Consider the following 20,780-nt stretch of genomic DNA (forward strand, 5'->3'; position numbering starts at 1 on the left):
CAGTGAACACACACAACAGTGAACACACACACAGTGCACACACACCCGGAGTAGTGGGCAGCCATTAAAGCTCTGAATATTTTAAATGATAAATAACTAACAGAAGTAAACATGAGGACCACAGAACTGTACTACAGAGTTAGAGTTTAAATGGAATTAAAAATAAAAACAACAACAAAAAACTACAAGATGGCGTTGGTGCTGATTCAGCAGAAGGAGACGAAGGTGCCAGTGATCAGGTGAGATGATGGAGACACTAAGACTCACACTAAGGCTCACACTAAGACTCACACAAAGGCTCACACCAAGGCTCACACTAAGACTCACACTAAGACTCACACAAAGGCTCACACTAAGACTCACACTAAGGCTCACACTAAGGCTCACACTAAGACTCACACTAAGGCTCACACAAAGGCTCACACTAAGACTCACACTGAGACTCACACTAAGGCTCACACAAAGGCTCACACTAAGACTCACACTAAGACTCACACTAAGACTCACACTAAGACTCACACAAAGGCTCACACCAAGGCTCACACTAAGACTCACACTAAGGCTCACACTAAGACTCACACAAAGGCTCACACTAAGACTCACAGTAAGGCTCACACTAAGACTCACACTAAGACTCACACTAAGACTCACACTAAGACTCACACAAAGGCTCACACCAAGGCTCACACTAAGGCTCACACTAAGGCTCACACTAAGACTCACACTAAGGCTCACACTAAGACTCACACAAAGGCTCACACTAAGGCTCACACTAAGGCTCACACTAAGACTCACACTAAGACTCACACTAAGGCTCACACTAAGGCTCACACTAAGGCTCACACTAAGACTCACACAAAGGCTCACACTAAGGCTCACACTAAGACTCACACTAAGACTCACACAAAGGCTCACACTAAGGCTCACACTAAGGCTCACACTAAGGCTCACACTAAGACTCACACTAAGACTCACACTAAGGCTCACACTAAGGCTCACACTAAGACTCACACTAAGACTCACACTAAGGCTCACACTGAGACTCACACTAAGGCTCACACAAAGGCTCACACTAAGACTCACACTAAGACTCACACTAAGACTCACACAAAGGCTCACACCAAGGCTCACACTAAGGCTCACACTAAGACTCACACTAAGACTCACACTAAGACTCACACTGAGACTCACACTAAGGCTCACACTAAGACTCACACAAAGGCTCACACTGAGACTCACACTAAGACTCACACTAAGGCTCACACTAAGGCTCACACTAAGACTCACATTAAGACTCACACTAAGACTCACACTAAGACTCACACTAAGGCTCACACTAAGACTCACACTGAGACTCACACTAAGGCTCACACTAAGACTCACACTAAGACTCACACTAAGACTCACACTGAGGCTCACACTGAAACTCACACTAAGACTCACACTAAGACTCACACTAAGGCTCACACTAAGACTCACATTAAGACTCACACTAAGACTCACACTAAGACTCACACAAAGGCTCACACCAAGGCTCACACTAAGACTCACACTAAGACTCACACAAAGGCTCACACTAAGACTCACAGTAAGGCTCACACTAAGACTCACACTAAGACTCACACTAAAACTCACACAAAGGCTCACACCAAGGCTCACACCAAGGCTCACACTAAGGCTCACACTAAGACTCACACTAAGGCTCACACTAAGACTCACACAAAGGCTCACACTAAGGCTCACACTAAGACTCACACTAAGGCTCACACTAAGACTCACACAAAGGCTCACACTAAGGCTCACACTAAGGCTCGCACTAAGACTCGCACTAAGACTCACACTAAGACTCACACTGAGACTCACACTAAGGCTCACACTAAGACTCACACACAGGCTCACACTGAGACTCACACTAAGACTCACACTAAGACTCACACTAAGGCTCACACTAAGACTCACATTAAGACTCACACTAAGACTCACACTAAGACTCACACTAAGGCTCACACTAAGACTCACACTGAGACTCACACTAAGACTCACACTAAGGCTCACACTAAGGCTCACACTAAGACTCACATTAAGACTCACACTAAGACTCACACTAAGACTCACACTAAGACTCACACTAAGGCTCACACTAAGACTCACACTGAGACTCACACTAAGGCTCACACTAAGACTCACACTAAGACTCACACTAAGGCTCACACTAAGACTCACACTAAGGCTCACACTAAGACTCACACTAAGGCTCACACTAAGACTCACACTAAGGCTCACACTAAGACTCACACTAAGGCTCACACTAAGACTCACACAAAGGCTCACACTGAGACTCACACTAAGACTCACACTAAGACTCACACTAAGGCTCACACTAAGACTCACACTAAGGCTCACACTAAGGCTCACACTAAGACTCACATTAAGACTCACACTAAGACTCACACTAAGGCTCACACTAAGACTCACACTAAGACTCACACAAAGGCTCACACTAAGGCTCACACTAAGGCTCACACTAAGGCTCACACTAAGACTCACACTAAGACTCACACTAAGGCTCACACTAAGGCTCACACTAAGACTCACACTAAGACTCACACTAAGGCTCACACTGAGACTCACACTAAGACTCACACTAAGACTCACACTAAGGCTCACACTAAGACTCACACTAAGGCTCACACTAAGGCTCACACTAAGACTCACATTAAGACTCACACTAAGACTCACACTAAGGCTCACACTAAGACTCACACTAAGACTCACACAAAGGCTCACACTAAGGCTCACACTAAGGCTCACACTAAGGCTCACACTAAGACTCACACTAAGACTCACACTAAGGCTCACACTAAGGCTCACACTAAGACTCACACTAAGACTCACACTAAGGCTCACACTGAGACTCACACTAAGGCTCACACAAAGGCTCACACTAAGACTCACACTAAGACTCACACTAAGACTCACACAAAGGCTCACACCAAGGCTCACACTAAGGCTCACACTAAGACTCGCACTAAGACTCACACTAAGACTCACACTAAGACTCACACTGAGACTCACACTAAGGCTCACACTAAGACTCACACAAAGGCTCACACTGAGACTCACACTAAGACTCACACTAAGGCTCACACTAAGGCTCACACTAAGACTCACATTAAGACTCACACTAAGACTCACACTAAGACTCACACTAAGGCTCACACTAAGACTCACACTAAGACTCACACTAAGACTCACACTGAGGCTCACACTGAGACTCACACTAAGACTCACACTAAGACTCACACTAAGGCTCACACTAAGACTCACATTAAGACTCACACTAAGACTCACACTAAGACTCACACAAAGGCTCACACCAAGGCTCACACTAAGACTCACACTAAGACTCACACAAAGGCTCACACTAAGACTCACAGTAAGGCTCACACTAAGACTCACACTAAGACTCACACTAAGACTCACACAAAGGCTCACACCAAGGCTCACACCAAGGCTCACACTAAGGCTCACACTAAGACTCACACTAAGGCTCACACTAAGACTCACACAAAGGCTCACACTAAGGCTCACACTAAGACTCACACTAAGGCTCACACTAAGACTCACACAAAGGCTCACACTAAGGCTCACACTAAGGCTCGCACTAAGACTCGCACTAAGACTCACACTAAGACTCACACTGAGACTCACACTAAGGCTCACACTAAGACTCACACACAGGCTCACACTGAGACTCACACTAAGACTCACACTAAGACTCACACTAAGGCTCACACTAAGGCTCACACTAAGACTCACATTAAGACTCACACTAAGACTCACACTAAGACTCACACTAAGGCTCACACTAAGACTCACACTGAGACTCACACTAAGACTCACACTAAGGCTCACACTAAGGCTCACACTAAGACTCACATTAAGACTCACACTAAGACTCACACTAAGACTCACACTAAGACTCACACTAAGGCTCACACTAAGACTCACACTGAGACTCACACTAAGGCTCACACTAAGACTCACACTAAGACTCACACTAAGGCTCACACTAAGACTCACACTAAGGCTCACACTAAGACTCACACTAAGACTCACACTAAGGCTCACACTAAGACTCACACTAAGGCTCACACTAAGACTCACACTAAGGCTCGCACTAAGGCTCGCACTAAAACAGGTTTGTTCTCCTTAGTGAAGCACACACTGAAAGCACTTGTTATCGGAGACTTCATCTTAAAGCTCCAGCATCACTGGTTAGGCCCCAGACAGCAGGTCATTTCAGGGTCTAAAGCAGGCATAGAATCTCAAAGCTATTCTCTTTAGACCTAATGACATGTGATTTTTTCCCCTTCTATATAAAAACCCAAATAATATTAAACCCTATTTGCAAATCCTGCATTCTAATGAACAACAACCCAAAACCCCAGACAGTGACTTTCACCCAAAATCTGAGAGTATGATAAACTTTACATCCTGTTATTTACAGTCTATTATTTATTAGCTGTTCTGTAAAATAAGGGAGATTGAATGTTGTATGTTTCTGCACTGATCCCTCTTGACCTCCAGGTGTCTCCATATGATCATCAGAACAGGTTCAACAAACAGAACCTCATTCAGTCCAGTACAATGTATAAATAATTTACAAGCTTGTACACATGTAATATATACGTTTGTCCTGAACACGTTATTGTAGGTAACTTATATTCGTTTGCCTTAAAACATTGACTCTAAATATTCATGAGAGAGAGAGAGAGAGAGAGAGAGAGAGAGAGAGAGAGAGAGAGAGAGAGAGAGAGAGATGGGTGATGTGTATAAAGGGCTTCTTTCACCCAGCTGGAGTTTATTACTTCCTCTCTGTGAGAAAATGTCTCAGGGAAACTCTGGAGATTAATTAATACAAACACACGTTTCTCATCGTGCCACAAAAAATAACACAAAGGACACAAAGCTACGGACTTAAGGTTAGTTGTCCTGGCCAAATAAAAAAATCCCTACAAGACAATATACAAAATATGAAAAAAGATAGATGGGGGGAGAGAGAGAGAGAGAGAGAGCGAGAGAGAGGGAGAGAGGGAGAGAGTGACAGGGAGAGAGAGGGAGAGAGAGAGCTAGAGAGTGACAGGGAGAGAGAGAGAGAGAGAGAGAGAGAGAGAGAGAGAGAGAGAGAGAGAGAGAGAGAGACAGTGAGAGAGAGAGAGAGAGAGAGAGAGAGAGAGAGAGAGAGAGAGAGAGAGAGAGAGAGAGTTGAAGACTTTACTTTACTGTGGTTCTCACACCCTGGAACATTGTCTAACACCCAAACAATCCACACCTAAGAAGATCCAACAAAGAAGAGTCTAAATTGTGTCTAACTTTTTCTAACTAACTGTAAGTGCACATGGTGTACATAAGAGTGTACATGGTGTACATAAGAGTGTACATGGTGTACATAAGAGTGAATGTGTACATAAGAGTGCACATGGTGTACATAAGAGTGCACATGGTGTACATAAGAGTGTACATGGTGTACATAAGAGTGCACATGGTGTACATAAGAGTGCACATGGTGTATATAAGAGTGTACATGGTGTACATAAGAGTGCACATGGTGTACATAAGAGTGCACATGGTGTACATAAGAGTGCACATGGTGTACATAAGAGTGTACATGGTGTACATAAGAGTGTACATGGTGTACATAAGAGTGTACATGGTGTACATAAGAGTGCACATGATGTACATAAGAGTGCACATGGTGTACATAAGAGTGCACATGGTGTACATAAGAGTGTACATGGTGTACATAAGAGTGCACATGATGTACATAAGAGTGCACATGGTGTACATAAGAGTGTACATGGTGTACATAAGAGTGTACATGGTGTACATAAGAGTGACTTTATGGTGAAAGTGTAAATACATTTTGGTGACATTAACTGACTCATTCATTCATTATACAGTGGATCAATTCACCTGGAGTTTATACAAATCTAGAAAATTAATGATTTATAATCACACCCAGATGTCACTCAGATGTCACTCAGATGTCACCCAGATGTCACTCAGATGTCACCCAGATGTCACCCAGATGTCACTCAGATGTCACCCAGATGTCACCCAGATGTCACTCAGATGATGATGGATTTCCTTTTGTATCATACATATATAATATTTTATTATATATTTTCATGTGACAACACTGAAGTAATGACCCTGTGCTCCAGTGTAAAGTAGTGAGTGTACAGTGTGTATAACTGTGTAAAGTAGTGAGTGTACAGTGTGTATAACTGTGTAAAGTAGTGAGTGTACAGTGTGTGTATAACTGTGTAAAGTAGTGAGTGTACAGTGTGTGTATAACTGTGTAAAGTAGTGAGTGTACAGTGTGTATAACTGTGTAAAGTAGTGAGTGTACAGTGTGTGTATAACTGTGTAAAGTAGTGAGTGTACAGTGTGTATAACTGTGTAAAGTAGTGAGTGTACAGTGTGTGTAACTGTGTAAAGTAGTGAGTGTACAGTGTGTATAACTGTGTAAAGTAGTGAGTGTACAGTGTGTACAGTGTGTTTTTTGTGCCCACCATTATTTTCCTCTTGGACATGGAGTTCACCAGAGCATTAAAGGTTGCCACTGCAGTCCTGTTCCACTCCTCCATGAGGACATCACAGAGCTGATGGATGTAAGAGACCTTGTGCTCCTCCACCTTCCATTTGAGGATGTCCCACAGATGCTCAATAGGGTTTCTAAGTCTACTAAAGGTGATAGAGCGTTTTCTTATTTAGCTCCCAAACTTTGGAATAGTCTTCCTGATAGTGTTCGGGGCTCAGACACACTTTCTCAGTTTAAATGTAGATTAAAAACTCATCTCTTTAGTCAGGCGTACACATAATACATCCCATAATATCATGCACCAGTACATCAGACCTGCACATTTTTATGAACAGCAGATATGTTAATCCCTTTCCACTGCTTCTCTCTTTGTACCCATCCCGAGGCATCCAGACACTGTACCAGCTCCCAACGTCCTCTGTGGGACGAAGCCTTTGGACGTCCACTGAGCCGAGGCCGACTCTAAGAATCCTGAGACATCTCCAGTTAGACTCTGTGGTACTCAGGAGATCAGAAGTCCATGATCCTCACACCAATACCACATTTAACTGACTGTATATTACAATCACACCCCCAGTGTCACCCATATGAGGATGGGTTCCCCCTTGAGTCCGGTTCCTCTCAAGGTTTCTTCCTTTACCAATTTAAGGCAGTTTTTCCTTGCCACTGCTGCCTGAGTCACCTCAGACTTGCTCATAGGGGAATAAATACATACACACTGTGAACTATATACATCTAATAATAATCTAGAATTTTTATTCTGTTAATTCTTATTTCTTTTATTATTCATTATTTCCTTTATCATTAATTATGTTTACCTTCTGCTCTGTGTTTATGTTCTGTAAAGCCGCTCTGAGACAAAGTCTATTGTAAAAAGTGTTATACAAATAAACTTGTATTGAATTGAATTAAAAGGTTTAGGTCTGGAGACATGCTTGTCCAGTCCATCACCTTTACCCTCAGCTTTTAGCAAGGCAGTGTTCATCTTGAAGGTCGTTATCATGTTTGGGGTCGTTATCATGTTGTAATACTGCCCTGTGGCACAGTTTCTGAAGGGAGGGGGTCATGCTCCGCTTCAGTATGTCACAGTACATGTTGGTATTAATGGTTCCCACAATGAACTGTAGCTCCCAGTGCCAGCAGCACTCATGCGGCCCCAGACCATGACACTCCCACCACCATGCTTGACTGTAGGCAAGACAAACTTGTCTTTGTCCTCCTCATCTGTTTGCCACCACGTCACAACTTGACACCATCTGAACTAAATAAGTTTATCTTGGTCTCAACAGACCACAGAAAATGTGTCTTCAGCAAACTGTCTGCAGGCGTTCTTGTGCATCATATTTAGAAGAGGCTTCCTTCTGGGACGACAGCCATGCAGACCAATTTGATGCAGTGTGTGACGTATGGTGACGTAGGGTGACCAACCCCCCCCCCCCCAACCCACCCCACCCCTTCAACCTCCGCAGCAATGCTAGCAGCATTTATATGTCTATTTCCCAAACACAACTTCTGGATATGACTCTGACCACATGCACTAAACTTCTTTGGTGGACCATGTCGAGACCTGTTCTGAGAGGAACCTGTCCTGTTACGCTGCTGTATGGTCTTGGCCACTGTGCCGCAGCTCAGTTTCAGGCTCTTGGAAATCTTCTTATAGCCCACGCCATCTTTAATTTCAATTCAATTCAATTTATTTGTATAACGCTTTTAATTTGTATAACGCTTTTAATTTCCCATTGTTTTAAAGCAGCTTTTCAGAAGAATGGAAACAGAAGAGAGAGAAAAGGAAATACACATTTAATAATAATAATGAGAAGAAATAAAAATAAGAATAAAAATAAATAAGTGAATATATGCAATTGAAGTTTTAAAACTAATTAAAAAAGATTACCTTAAAATTTTAAATAATATATACAGTATTTATCCTTATCCCTAATGAACAAGCCGGAGGTGACGGTGATAAGGAAAAACTCCTTGTTGAGGAGATGATAAGAGGAACCTTGAGAGGAACCAGAAGTGAACCTCATCCCCATCTGGGTGACACTCTACAGTAAATAGTGTAAATGTAAATAATGTCCTTTCTACAACAGTTTATAACAGTGCAGCCGAGAGCTCCTGAGGAACTAATGGGTCATCATAAACTCTGAGTTCAGCTCAGACCTGATTGCTTGGCATGAGGTACAGCAAAGAGAGAGATAACACCAAGTTTAAATCACCTGCTCCTGTTCACACCTTTATAACACTAATGAGTCACATGACACCAGGGAGAAGAAAATGGCTAATTGATACTGTAGGTTTTTACATTTTTATTTTAAGGTGTACTCAGTTTTGTGTCCAGCGGTTTAGACAGTAATAGCTGTGTGTGAGTTAATTAGAGGAGACAGTAAATGTACACTTACACAATCTGTACACTACTTTACATTGGAGCAGAGGGTCATCATGAAAAGGTTTAATAAAATATTTACAAAAATGTGAGTGGTGACTTCTGTCAGCTGTTTATACTGTACATTTCTATTTAATAGTTTTTCTATTTTTCATGTTTTCAATAGTCTTTTTTTTTCTTTTTAACTTCCTTCCTGTATTTATTTGGTGAATTAAACACAGATTTATTAGTTGTACTGTCAGGATCCAGCCCGGACTTTGGCCATGTGCTTTTGTTTATGTTGTATGGTCACGTGTCTGCCCCGCCCTTGTCTCTTCCTCCCCGCCTCTGCACACCTGTTCCTCATGTGTTTAATTGTCAGGTCTATTTAGCCGTGCAGTGTTGCCTATAGCGGCGTGGAATCCTCGTCCTCGTCTGTCGTCTTTTGCTACGTCTTGTCCTTGTTTTGTGTTTTTTAAGTTAATAAATCAGTTAATTTTTACGTTCTCCTGCATTTGGGATCTGTTTTTATCCCCGCATCGCTAACTCAATTGAAATGAATGTGTAAATGTACCCACTCATATGAGGAAGTATAAACGTGTACGTCCTCTGAGTTTGTGTGTGTTCCGTATCCATTCTGCACTAACACACAGCAGATGTTTGTGTTTCTCCACATAAACTAATAAAGTGGTTAAATATAGCGTCTATTCTTCCCAGGGAGAGGAGACAAAAACAAGAAGACTAGAGTCAAAGTTCACAAGGTCACTGCTGTAACTTCTCTCTCTTTTACTGCATTTTATATCTGAATATTATATCACAGGTTCAGTGATGTTTTAACATTTTCTGATGTTTTAATGTCTGATGTTTATCATATAAACAGTCACCATGTTAAGACAAAGAGACGCAGAATGTAATGTTACTGAAAAACAACAAAGAAACGCAAACTCCTTCTGAAGATGTTTAACTGTAAGCGTTATAAAGCACTGACAATGGAGACTCCTTCCTTGAAATAGTAAATACACATCTCCTCATAGAAATCTCACACACACACACACACACACACACACACACACACACACACACACACACACACACACACACAGCTGATGTGAACGGGCCACAATTCAAGTCTCTTTGATTGAGCTGTTGCTATAGAACGTTAAATCTGCTGTTTAAGATAACCTTCTGACCAATCAGAATTCAGAAACGCTGTGGTTATGTACCTGTTTGTTTTAATTATTGATGAAACACCTAGTAGTGTGAAGTAACTACAGTTCCTATGTGCTTTAGGGAGCGTGCTGTCTGTTTATCCCCAAGATAGGTCTGATCCTCTTTATCGTCTTTTACACGTTCGGGAATATCTGCTCCTTGACCAGGTGAGTGTTCGCTTATTTACAGATCCTCTGGTCACCATGGAGTTAAAGTAACCCAGTTCTATTGGTCTGTTCTACAGCTCTTTGTTTCTGATGGGACCAATGAAGCAGCTGAAGATGATGTTTGATAAAACCAGAGTGTTTGCGACGGTGGTCATGCTCGTGAGTTGGTTTTATCCCCTCCACCTGTGTTAGAGCCTGAACTTCAAGAAGATCTTCTCATCTCTTTTAAAACCTTGCTTAGATGAGCAAGTGTTTAATTTTTCTCCACTGGAAAGGCTCCTATTAGGGCATTAAATTAAGGTTCTCACATGTTGGGACACCATAATATTCCCCCATTATAGTATTATATTTTACTGTGTTTTATCTACTTTAGGGCTTCATTTGAGAGCACACTTTTACCCTTCTGAACCTGCCATTGGCTCAGGACTGTAGTCACCTGGATTATGAAAGATCTCAATAATTTATGAATTGTTTGGCATAAACAAGACTTGTGCTGTGTCCACATCTGCCTATTATTGGTCTTAAACAATACCAAACATTGGGATTAGTATGTCCCAAACCATAATGCATTGAAACTATCATCCCAAAGGTACCTGGGTTGTCTACTTCATCTAGTAGATAAAATAAAATTATATGTATATGTATTATCTAAGAATATCAGAAATGCAATGACGTCCCAGGACTTACCTCCTACTCTCCTGCTACACACCTAAATGTACCTACTTTTTCTTAAATTTTTTTAAGTAGGTGAACATTCTTTTATAGAGACCAGTGACTTTTCTTTGGTGGGAATCATGAGCTGTTTTTAATTGTTTTAATAAACCTGTCTGTTATTATTTCATCTTGATTATATTTTGTATTGTGTCCATAGGTGTGCCTGGTGCTGACACTGTGTGCAGCATTTTGGGTGAGAGATTTATTTATTTATTTCACTTCTTTATTAATCTAAAATATTTAATATTTGCTTTTGAAACTCATAATTTTGGTGCATACAAGGTAGTTTTCTCAGAAAGAATAGATCGTGTAAACTCTCTTTAACACCGTCTTTTCCACAGTGGAAGATCTTTGCTTTGACATTGCTGTTTGTTATTTTGCAAGTCATCGCGTTCACTTGGTGAGTGTGTAAACGTTTCGGCTCATAATGTTTATTATTGCAATATAATAGAATAAGCAACTTTACAACAATCTGAGTGCTTTTGCTTACAGGTATGGACTCTCTTACATCCCTTTTGCGAGGTTTGTTCTCTTTGGTTTAATAAAACAATGTATATATAATTACAAAATAATCATGGGATGTGTGTATATTTGTTGATTATATACAGTTACAGGTATAATGTTAAACTAAATAGAATTTGTTTTTCCAGCTTTGAACTACTTTTTTATGTATTTAAGTTTTATTATAAAAATGTTGATTACATTTAAATCAATTGCATTATAATTTTATACTTTATATGCAATTCTAAATCTCAGTGGTGTAAATACTATCCTGGTTAAAAATAACGGACGTAAAAAAAATTGAAGTTTGAAAATTAACATTAAAATTCAGTCAGATGTGATATTCTACAAATCTATGCCGTTATCTCATTCTCTCTCTCTCTCTCTCTCTCTCTCTCTCTCTCTCTCTCTCTCTCTCTCTCTCTCTCTCTCTCTCTCTCTCTCTCTCTCTTTAATAGAGATGCCATATTGAAGTTCTTTTCCATGATGTTCAAAATGTGTATAAGTTGTTGTAAGGAGAATTGACACTTCCTGAGGATTCATCTGTACAAGTTTGAAGCAGGACCTGTTTTAGAGCATATTGACTGCTAAAATACACATCATACCTTGTTCCAAATATAGCGAACACTCGATCGACTGGTTTTACTTTTGCCTTTTTAAAGATGAAAGAATTCAAAACTAAGAAAATAGGATTGTGTCAGTGTCTCGGATCGTTCTTTTATTCCGTTTAGTTGAGATCTAGTAGAGGATTTTCATCCTATGAACTAAGCATTGTTTTCTGTTTTTTTGTCTTTTGGGTCTGTTTTGATTTTCCATTGCCATTCTTGACATTGTGGGATCTGAAACTATCGCAAATGCTGTGCAATATTGTAAAATAAACAAACAAACAAATAAATTCTCATATTTATTCCATGTTCAAATTTTATTGTACCATTTTCTCTAACAGAGTGGGCGCGACTTATAACTGAGGAAAAATAATGTAATGTATATGTAAATAAAACAACTTTTCTAAACATTTTCAACATTGTTTTGATGATTTTTGATCTTTTATTTTGACAAATAGCACGCGGGCTGTTGTTAAAGCACAATCCCAGCACGCTGATTGGTCCGTCGTTGCTACGCCTCGTTTCCATGCGGAACTCAAGCGGTTTAAGGCGCGAAGTAAAGGAAGCGGAATCACCTCAGAAAGTTTGTGGAGAAAATGTCAAGGTTTCTTAAAGCGGTTCGTAAATACAGAATTAATCCGGAAGAGTCTGAGCTTTCAGAGGACGACCTGCAGACATGGGGACTAACAGGTGTGAGAGCTTTAGAAATAATATATTTTTGTTTATTCTTTAACATCCATAAGACAATGTTTGTTTATAGTCTGAGGTAAATTAGTAACTTCACGTTTTCTGATCAAGAAATGACCAGCTGTAATAATAATAATAATAATAATAATAATAATAATAATAATAATAATAATATTCAAATGCATATATAAAGACATTATTAATGATTTATTGAGCTGTACGTTGAAGCAGGTTATGAAGTTATTAAACCCTATTGAGCTAGTGTTTGGTGTCGAATATATACACTTAGAGTTATTAATATTATTATTTAACTAATGTTATTATCGTATTATTTTTTTTTAATTTATTTTAGAAAAAATACCTGAAATGTATGTAGAAATTGTCAAATAAAATAAGTTGCTGAGAGAACTTTTTTACCCTGAATATTGTCAACCGTTTTATACACGGGGGGCGGGGCTTCATGAAAATGGTCGGGAAAGGGGGTGTGGGGACTGCGCTCGTGCTCCAGTAATCGGATATCTATAGAAATGATTTTTTTTTTTTTATAAATAATTTGTTCTGAAGTGTCAGTTTGCTAGGTGTTGTATTTGCATTTCTTTCTCTTTGCTGCTGTAACAGAGAAATTTCCCCATTGTGGGTCGAATAAAGGTATATCTTATCTTAAGTTAAAGTAGGCTAAGTACGGTGACCCATACTCAGAATTTGAACCAGTTTAATTATGTGTTATAGACTTCCAGCGAGAGAAATTAAAAGAAAGGCTGGCGTAGGGGAACGATGGATAATAGGTTCTGTAACGTAAATGAGAACAGGAACATGTTTCGGTGGATATTCCACAACACTGAATGTAACTATAAATGAATAAAAAGTAGAATGTGGAATTAAAAACTGCTGGCAAATTTCCATGGTATAAAGGTAAATGTTAAATGATCTCAGACTAACTAGCGAATGCCAGATAAATGACCTCACACTAGCTCGCTAAAGCCAAGGCAAGCTATTTCAGGCCAACTAGTGGAAATTAAGTTGATTGACCTCAAACTAGCTCTTAAATGTCAAGTTAGATTATCTCATGTTAGCTTGGGAAAGCCATGGTAAGTTATGTCAGGCTAGATAGGTAATGATAACGTGAATTACATCAAATAAGCTGGAAAATACAAATCTAATTTACCTCAATTTAGGTATCTCCGTTATCTCTGTTCACAAAACGAATGCTAGTGTAAATGACCCCAGATTAATTACTGTAGGAAACGCTCATGCAAATTACTTTTGAATGAAAAACTTCAGTAGGTGTTTTAATTTTCCCTTATTATTATTATTATTATTATTATTATTAATAAAAAAAATCTGCATGTATCGTACTAATCAGGAGTTGTGTTGAGGCCGTACCAGCTGCTTGGGGTGCAGTGGATGGAACAATGTATGAAGTCTCTTACAGGCTGCATCCTGGGGGATGAAATGGGTTTAGGGAAAACCTGTCAGGTCAGTAATTCAGATGTTTTTACAACAGTAACTTCTCTTCAGCAGCTACAAGTTTGTGTTATTTCTTGTAATTGAGATGCTGTATACACAGAGGGCATCAAGGCTCAGACTTGTTTTATGTAACGCAGCATCAAAGACCCGAATAGAGGAGAAACACAGAGCTCGGGGTCAGAGGATTCATCTCAGCTTCCAGCACACCTGAGCCCAGCAAACACTGTCTACTTTAGTGGCACTAATCTCTGGGGATGACATTACATAAGAGTGACATGTCGAGTATTGCTGTTTCATTTTATTAGCATTTAATTACTATGCTACTCTACTGTACATACCGCTCTTTTTTAGTGCCATTTAATATAATTAACATTTATTTACACTAATTTAGGCTTCTCCGTGTATGCTTATGTTGTATATTAAAAGAGCAGTTAATAAACAAATTATAGCCTGCATTACCCCAGACTAGATAAAAAGTTAGAGCTAACAAATACTATTGTCGTTGCCCAGGTTCAATGACTTTATGCCAGCTTGGGAATGCCTTGGTAAGGTATGTCAGGCTGGATAGGGAATGCAAATGTAAATTACCTTAAAGAAGCTAGCAAATATAATTATTTCCATTTCTGGCATCTGGCTGACACCCTGATCTCATTTATGTGGCTGAGCAATTGAGGGTTAAGGGCCTCGCTCACTGACCTAGGGGTGGCAGCTTGGTGGCAGCTCGAGTTACGATCTTACAATCACTAGTCCAACACCTTAACCACCGGGCTACCACTTCCCCTTCATTATGTCATGACAAAGGAGCAAACTGATTGCACTATGTATAATCCTTTTTTCTTGTTAATTGTTTTAATTTTATTTTTAAAAAATTTTTAAATAAATTTTTTAATCATTTTTAAAGTTTTTAAATTCCTTGATTTATTATTGTTTTACTTTCTTTTATGTAAAGCACTTTGAATTAGCATTGTGTCTGAAATGTGCTATATAAATAAACTTGCCTTGCAAATATAAATCCTGTACATTACAATACATTAGCTCAGATTAGTTATGGAAAAAATTAAATTTGAACAGACTAGAATTTAAATGCTAGTGTAAATCATCTCAGATTAGAAATCTTATGCCAGACCTTCACTTCTCCCCCGACTGAAGTGAAGGCCCGACACATTCTGACCCGACTGTTTTTGGGCCTTTTTACACCTGGCCACTTCATGTGTTTTCTCTGATCTGCTATCTGATGTGTTAAAACTGTTCCATTTTCATTAGGCCACATAAATGCGTCTTGGCGAATCGGATATCAATCCGATCTTTCTACTCCCGCCCAAAATGCAAATATATTTTACCTCATTTCCGGGTTAATTGAAATGAACACGCTTTGGTGTATGCGGTTTTCAGAATGCAATAAAAAAGAATACGAAAAAACTTATGATGGTTATGCTACAAAAAACAGCATTTACTGTTTGCTGCATTTTTGCTGGTGGCAGCAGTGCATTTTAAGACCCAACAAGACACCTAGATGGAAGATCACTTGCGAGTGATGTACTTCCATTTGGGAGGAGTATAGTGCTGACGTATGTGGCTTGAACAACCACATTCAGTACACCTGTCCAGTTTCATCTGAAATGCGTCCCAGACCACTTCCTGAAGTGGTTTGAACGTTCGGATTTATATCCGTCTCGTAAACGTTTCGGAGGGCATTTAGACCTGGTCTTTTGACGATCGTATAGCTATCCGATCACATAAAACGCATGAAGTGACCAGGTGTAAAAAGCCCCTCTGAGAAACTACATGCTGCTGGATCAGCCAAGCTGTTATCTGTCCTCATCCTTCTTGTCCTTTCAGCAGCGTTTGATACAGACAACCACAAGACTCTCTTGTACACCCTCAGGAGTCTTGGAATATGCAGATCGGCATTTGAATGGTTTGTCTTCACTTATATCAGGTAACATGTAGGGGAGTGACATCGACGCAGACTCTTCACTGGTGTTCCATAGGGCTCAGTACTTGGTCCTCTCCTTTTCTCCATGTATTCTCACTCTCTTGGTGAAGCTAGTCTCTTTTCACTGCTATGCTCATGTTTCAGCTTGTCTGGCAGAAATATCATCGTGGATGACTGCTCATCAGTTGAAGTGCAATCCTAGCAAAACTGAACTGCTGATCATCCCAGGTGATTCATCCGTAGGTCAAGGTCATGGTTTTGCAATATCCCTGCACAATGATCACTTCAGTCATAACTCGCATCCTCGGGGTTACCACGGACAAACATCTGTCCTTTTCCTCACATGTTGCTAATGTGACACCTTCATGTCAGGTCCTTGTCTATGACATTAGAAAGATTCGGCCATTTTTGTACATACAGGTTAGTCAATTACTTGTTCAGCCTCTTGTCATCTCAAGACTGGACTACAGCAACTCACTGCGGTCAGGTCTACCTATGAATTCAATTCTTCCTCATTAAATGATCCAAAAAGAGGCTGCATGACTTGTTTCAACATGCCTAAATACAACCCCGCGCCTGCAATCCCTCTACTGCCTTTTAGTAGCTGCATGAATCAGATTCAAAACACTGATGCTTGCCTACAAAGCCAAACATAAACCAGCTCCCTCTTACCTCGAAGAGCTCATCATTCCTTCACTGCACCTCACATCCTCAGAGCTACCAGCTCTGCTCAAATGCTCCCAGCATATCTCAGGGTAAGAGGTAGGTATACGACAAGACTCTTTTCTGTTCTGGCACCGAGGTGGTGAAATGAACTCCCCCTAGTGGTGTGGACAGTCATCAAGCAAAGGTTCTTCATGAAATACTTGAACTAGCACTTTTTCCCCTGTTTGTTGTATGTGTATATTTAAAAAAAAAAAAACAACAACAGTGTTTTAGGCTGATGGTATCTAACCTAGTGGCCCAGAGTTAATGTATTTAATGATGGAGACTAAAAAGCATTTTATATGTTGCTCTGGATAAGGGCAAATGCCAAATGCTGTAAATGTAAATGATAAGTAATTTACCTGTGACTGCAATGCAAAAGCTCAAATAAATTCCCTTGCAAACACAGAACTACATTACCTTTTATTAGCTAGGAAAAGCAAATCTACGTTACTTCATGCTACCTAGTGAAAGACAAGGTAAGTTATGTCAAAGGCTATTGAGCATGCTAATGTAAATGACCTCAGACCAACTAGTGAAAACAAAGGGAAATGTTCTCAGAATAGCTAGCAAATGCCAAGGTAAATTACCTTATGTTAGTTTAGGAAAGCCAATGTAAATTATGTCACGCTAGATAGGGAATGCTATGTAAATGATCTCATTTTTACATTTACATTTACAGCATTTGGCAGACGCCCTTATCCAGAGCGACGTACATAAGTGCTTAAATCTCTAACACTGAATACATTAATGCTGCTCACTGGGTTACATACTTAAGATACCATGAGTTTAAAACATTTGTTCAAAGTTACAATGAAAAAAAAAGTGTCAAAGGGTTTTTTTTTTGTTTTTTGTTTTTTTTTTAAATGCAAAGGATAAGGAAAGAAGTGCTAGTTGAAGTGTTCCCTGAATAAGTTAATCTTCAACCGCCGCTTGAAAATAGCCAGTGACTCAGCTGTCCGGACCTCTATGGGAAGTTCATTCCACCACCTTGGTGCCAGTACAGAGAAGAGTCTTGTAGTATACTTGCCTCTTAGCCTGAGAGATGGTGGAACCAGTCGAGCAGTGCTGGTAGATCGGAGGTTGCGGGGTGCAGTGCGAGGAATGATGAGGGCTTTGAGGTAAGAGGGAGCTGGTCCATTTTTGGCTTTGTAGGCCAGCATCAGTGTTTTGAACCGGATGCGTGCAGCTACCGGAAGCCAGTGGAGGGATCGCAGCAGCGGGTGGTATGGAGAACTTTGGCAGGTTGAAAACAAGCCGGGCAGCTGCATTTTGGATCATTTGCAGAGGACGGATTGCGTTCATATGTAGACCTGCCAGCAGTGCGTTGCAGTAATCCAGTCTAGAAATGACAAGAGACTGAACAAGTACCTGGGCAGTCTGTGTGGACAAAAATGGCCGAATCCTTCTAATGTTGTAGAGAAGAAACCGACATGAGCGAGTCACATTTGCAACATGAGAGGAAAAGGACAGTTGATTGTCCATGGTTACCCCAAGGTTGTGAGCTGTGGCTGAAGGGGAGATCAGTTCGTTGTGCAAGGATATAGCAAGATCATGACCTGGGGATGAATCACCTGGGATGAACAGCAGGTCAGTTTTGCTAGGATTGAGCTTTAACTGATGAGCAGTCATCCATGATGAAATTTCTGCCAGACATGCTGAGATCCGGTCAGAAGCTGTGGCATCTGAGGGTGGGAAAGCGAAGATAAGTTGTGTATCATCAGCATAGCAGTGGTAAGAGAACCCATGTGAGGAAATAACTTCCCCAAGAGAGTGAGTATACAGGGAGAAAAGAAGAGGACCAAGTACTGAGCCCTGTGGGACGCCAGTGGAGAGTCTGTGTGGAGCAGATGTCACTCCCCTCCATGTTACTTGATATGAGCGTCCTTCCAGGTAGGAGGCAAACCATTCCCAAGCTGATCCGCAAATCCCAAGACTCTTGAGGGTGGATAAGAGTCTTGTGGTTGACCGTATCAAACGCTGCTGAAAGGTCAAGGAGGATAAGGACGGATGACAGTTTGTCTGATCTAGCAGTATGTAGCTTCTCAGAGACATCCAAAAGGGCTGTCTCTGTAGAGTGAGCTGCTTTAAAGCCAGACTGGTTGGGGTCTTGGAGGTTGTTCTGTGAGAGATAGACAGACAGGTGATTATAGACAATGCGTTCAAGAATTTTTGAAAGAAATGAGAGAAGTGATACCGGTCTGTAGTTACTGATGTCTGATGGATCCAGAGCAGGTTTCTTTAGGATGGGAATAACCCTTGCTCTCTTGAAAGTAGTTGGTACCTGACCAGATGCTATGGATCTATTGACGATAGTGGAAATGAAGGGCAAGAGGTCTTGTGAGATGGTCTGGAGCATAGTGGTAGGGAGTGGATCCAATGGGCAGGTGGTAGGATTGCAGGACTGGATGAGTTGTAAAATCTCTTCTGCTGCCACAGTTGAGAAATGTGACAACGAAGGTGTAGGGGAATCCATACTCTGAGATGTAAGTGCAGTCGATGCTGAAGTGAAGGTCCGGCAGATTTCCTCAATCTTCTCCTGGTAGAAAGAAGCAAAGTCTTCTGCAGTCAGGGAGGATGAAGAAGGTGGAGCCGGGGGGTTGAGCAGAGAAGAGATGATGTTGTGGAATTTCCGAGGGTCATGTGAGGAAGCTTCAAGCTTTTCCTTGTAGAAGGAAGTCTTGGCAGAAGTCACATCTGAGGAGAACTTGACAAGAAGTGTTCTGTAAAAATCAAGATCTGCATCAAGTTGTGATTTCTTCCACTTTCTCTCTGATGATCTTAGCTCTCTTCGATTGTTGCGCAGCACATCTGAAAGCCAAGGAGCAGAACAAGAAGTTTTCTTGGGTTTAGTGAACATAGGGCAGAGGAAGTCCATAGTTGAGGAAAGAGATGAGAGGAAAGTATCTGTGGCTGAGTCTAAGGGTAGTGAGGAAAAAGACTCAGTATCAGGAAGGGAAGAAAGAGTGCCAGAAGCTACAGATGAAGGGGAGACAGAGTGAAGGTTGTGGCGAGTAAGAGCGAGGGGGTGAGAGGTAGTTTTAGGTAAGATAGGTAGAGTGATGGTGAAGGATACCAGGTGATGATCAGAGACGTGGAGTGGGGTAGCAGTCACATCTGTAGCTGAAGAAGGACGGGTGAAAACCAGGTCCAGGACATTGCCTCCTTTGTGTGTGGGGATGTAGCTGTTGAGTGTGAGGGAGAAAGAGTCGAGAAGAGTCAGGAGGGAAGAAGAATGTAGCTTGTCAGAGGGGAGGTTGAAGTCACCAAGCACTGTCAGGGGGGAGCTATCGGAAGGGAAAGCACTAAACAGTGAGTCCATTTCTTCCAGGAAGTCTCCTAGGGGACCAGGAGGGTGGTAGACAACAATGATAACAAGGTTGATAGGAGAGGTAACTGAAATGGCATGAAATTCAAAAGAAGAGATGGTTAAATTAGAGAAGAGTAGAGGTTTAAAGCACCATTTCTTTGACAACAATAAACCTGTACCACCACCCCTGCCTGTTTCTCGTGGTGAGTGAGAGAAAGCATAGGCAGAGGATAAAGCAGCTGGTGTAGCAGTGTTCTGTGGGGATATCCAGGTTTCTGTTAGAGCAAGAACATCACAGGAGTAATGGGAAGTTAAAGCAGAGATAAAATCAGCTTTCTTTACCGCAGACTGACAATTCCAGAGCCCACCTACCACCACTGTGTGAGACTTACACAACAGAGGAGGGTAGATGAGGTTATTGGGATTGTGACCTCTGCTTTGTGGATGAGAGCGTCTGCGAGAGTAGGCCTTGAGTACAGAGATGGGTTTAAGGCACATATCTGTAGT

The 20,780-nt window shown here is 40.9% G+C and overlaps 1 protein-coding gene across 1 annotated transcript; it reads left to right on the forward strand.

Moving 5' to 3' along the window:
- The first annotated feature begins 189 nt into the window (after positions 1–189).
- Positions 190–15,216, forward strand: LOC125139166 (vesicle transport protein SFT2B-like). Its single transcript, XM_047802193.1, has 9 exons — positions 190–225; positions 10,263–10,348; positions 10,426–10,507; positions 11,220–11,255; positions 11,404–11,462; positions 11,555–11,584; positions 12,022–12,858; positions 14,219–14,331; positions 14,460–15,216. The coding sequence occupies exons 1-7, from the start codon at positions 190–192 to the stop codon at positions 12,086–12,088; spliced, it is 396 nt and encodes a 131-aa protein (XP_047658149.1). The 3' UTR covers positions 12,089–12,858; positions 14,219–14,331; positions 14,460–15,216.
- The last annotated feature ends 5,564 nt before the right edge of the window (positions 15,217–20,780 follow it).

The sequence above is a fragment of the Tachysurus fulvidraco genome, chromosome 17 (assembly GCF_022655615.1).
Source record: "Tachysurus fulvidraco isolate hzauxx_2018 chromosome 17, HZAU_PFXX_2.0, whole genome shotgun sequence".
Lineage (NCBI taxonomy): Eukaryota > Metazoa > Chordata > Actinopteri > Siluriformes > Bagridae > Tachysurus > Tachysurus fulvidraco.

What these genes read in the sequence shown, in the direction of transcription:
- LOC125139166 (XM_047802193.1), top strand. Translation starts at nt 190, where the DNA reads ATGGCGTTGGTGCTGATTCAGCAGAAGGAGACGAAG. An exon ending in CAAGTCATCGCGTTCACTTG is followed by an intron (nt 11,463 to 11,554) that starts GTGAGTGTGTAA and finishes TTTTGCTTACAG; the next exon opens with GTATGGACTCTCTTACATCC. An exon ending in TCTTACATCCCTTTTGCGAG is followed by an intron (nt 11,585 to 12,021) that starts GTTTGTTCTCTT and finishes TCTCTTTAATAG; the next exon opens with AGATGCCATATTGAAGTTCT.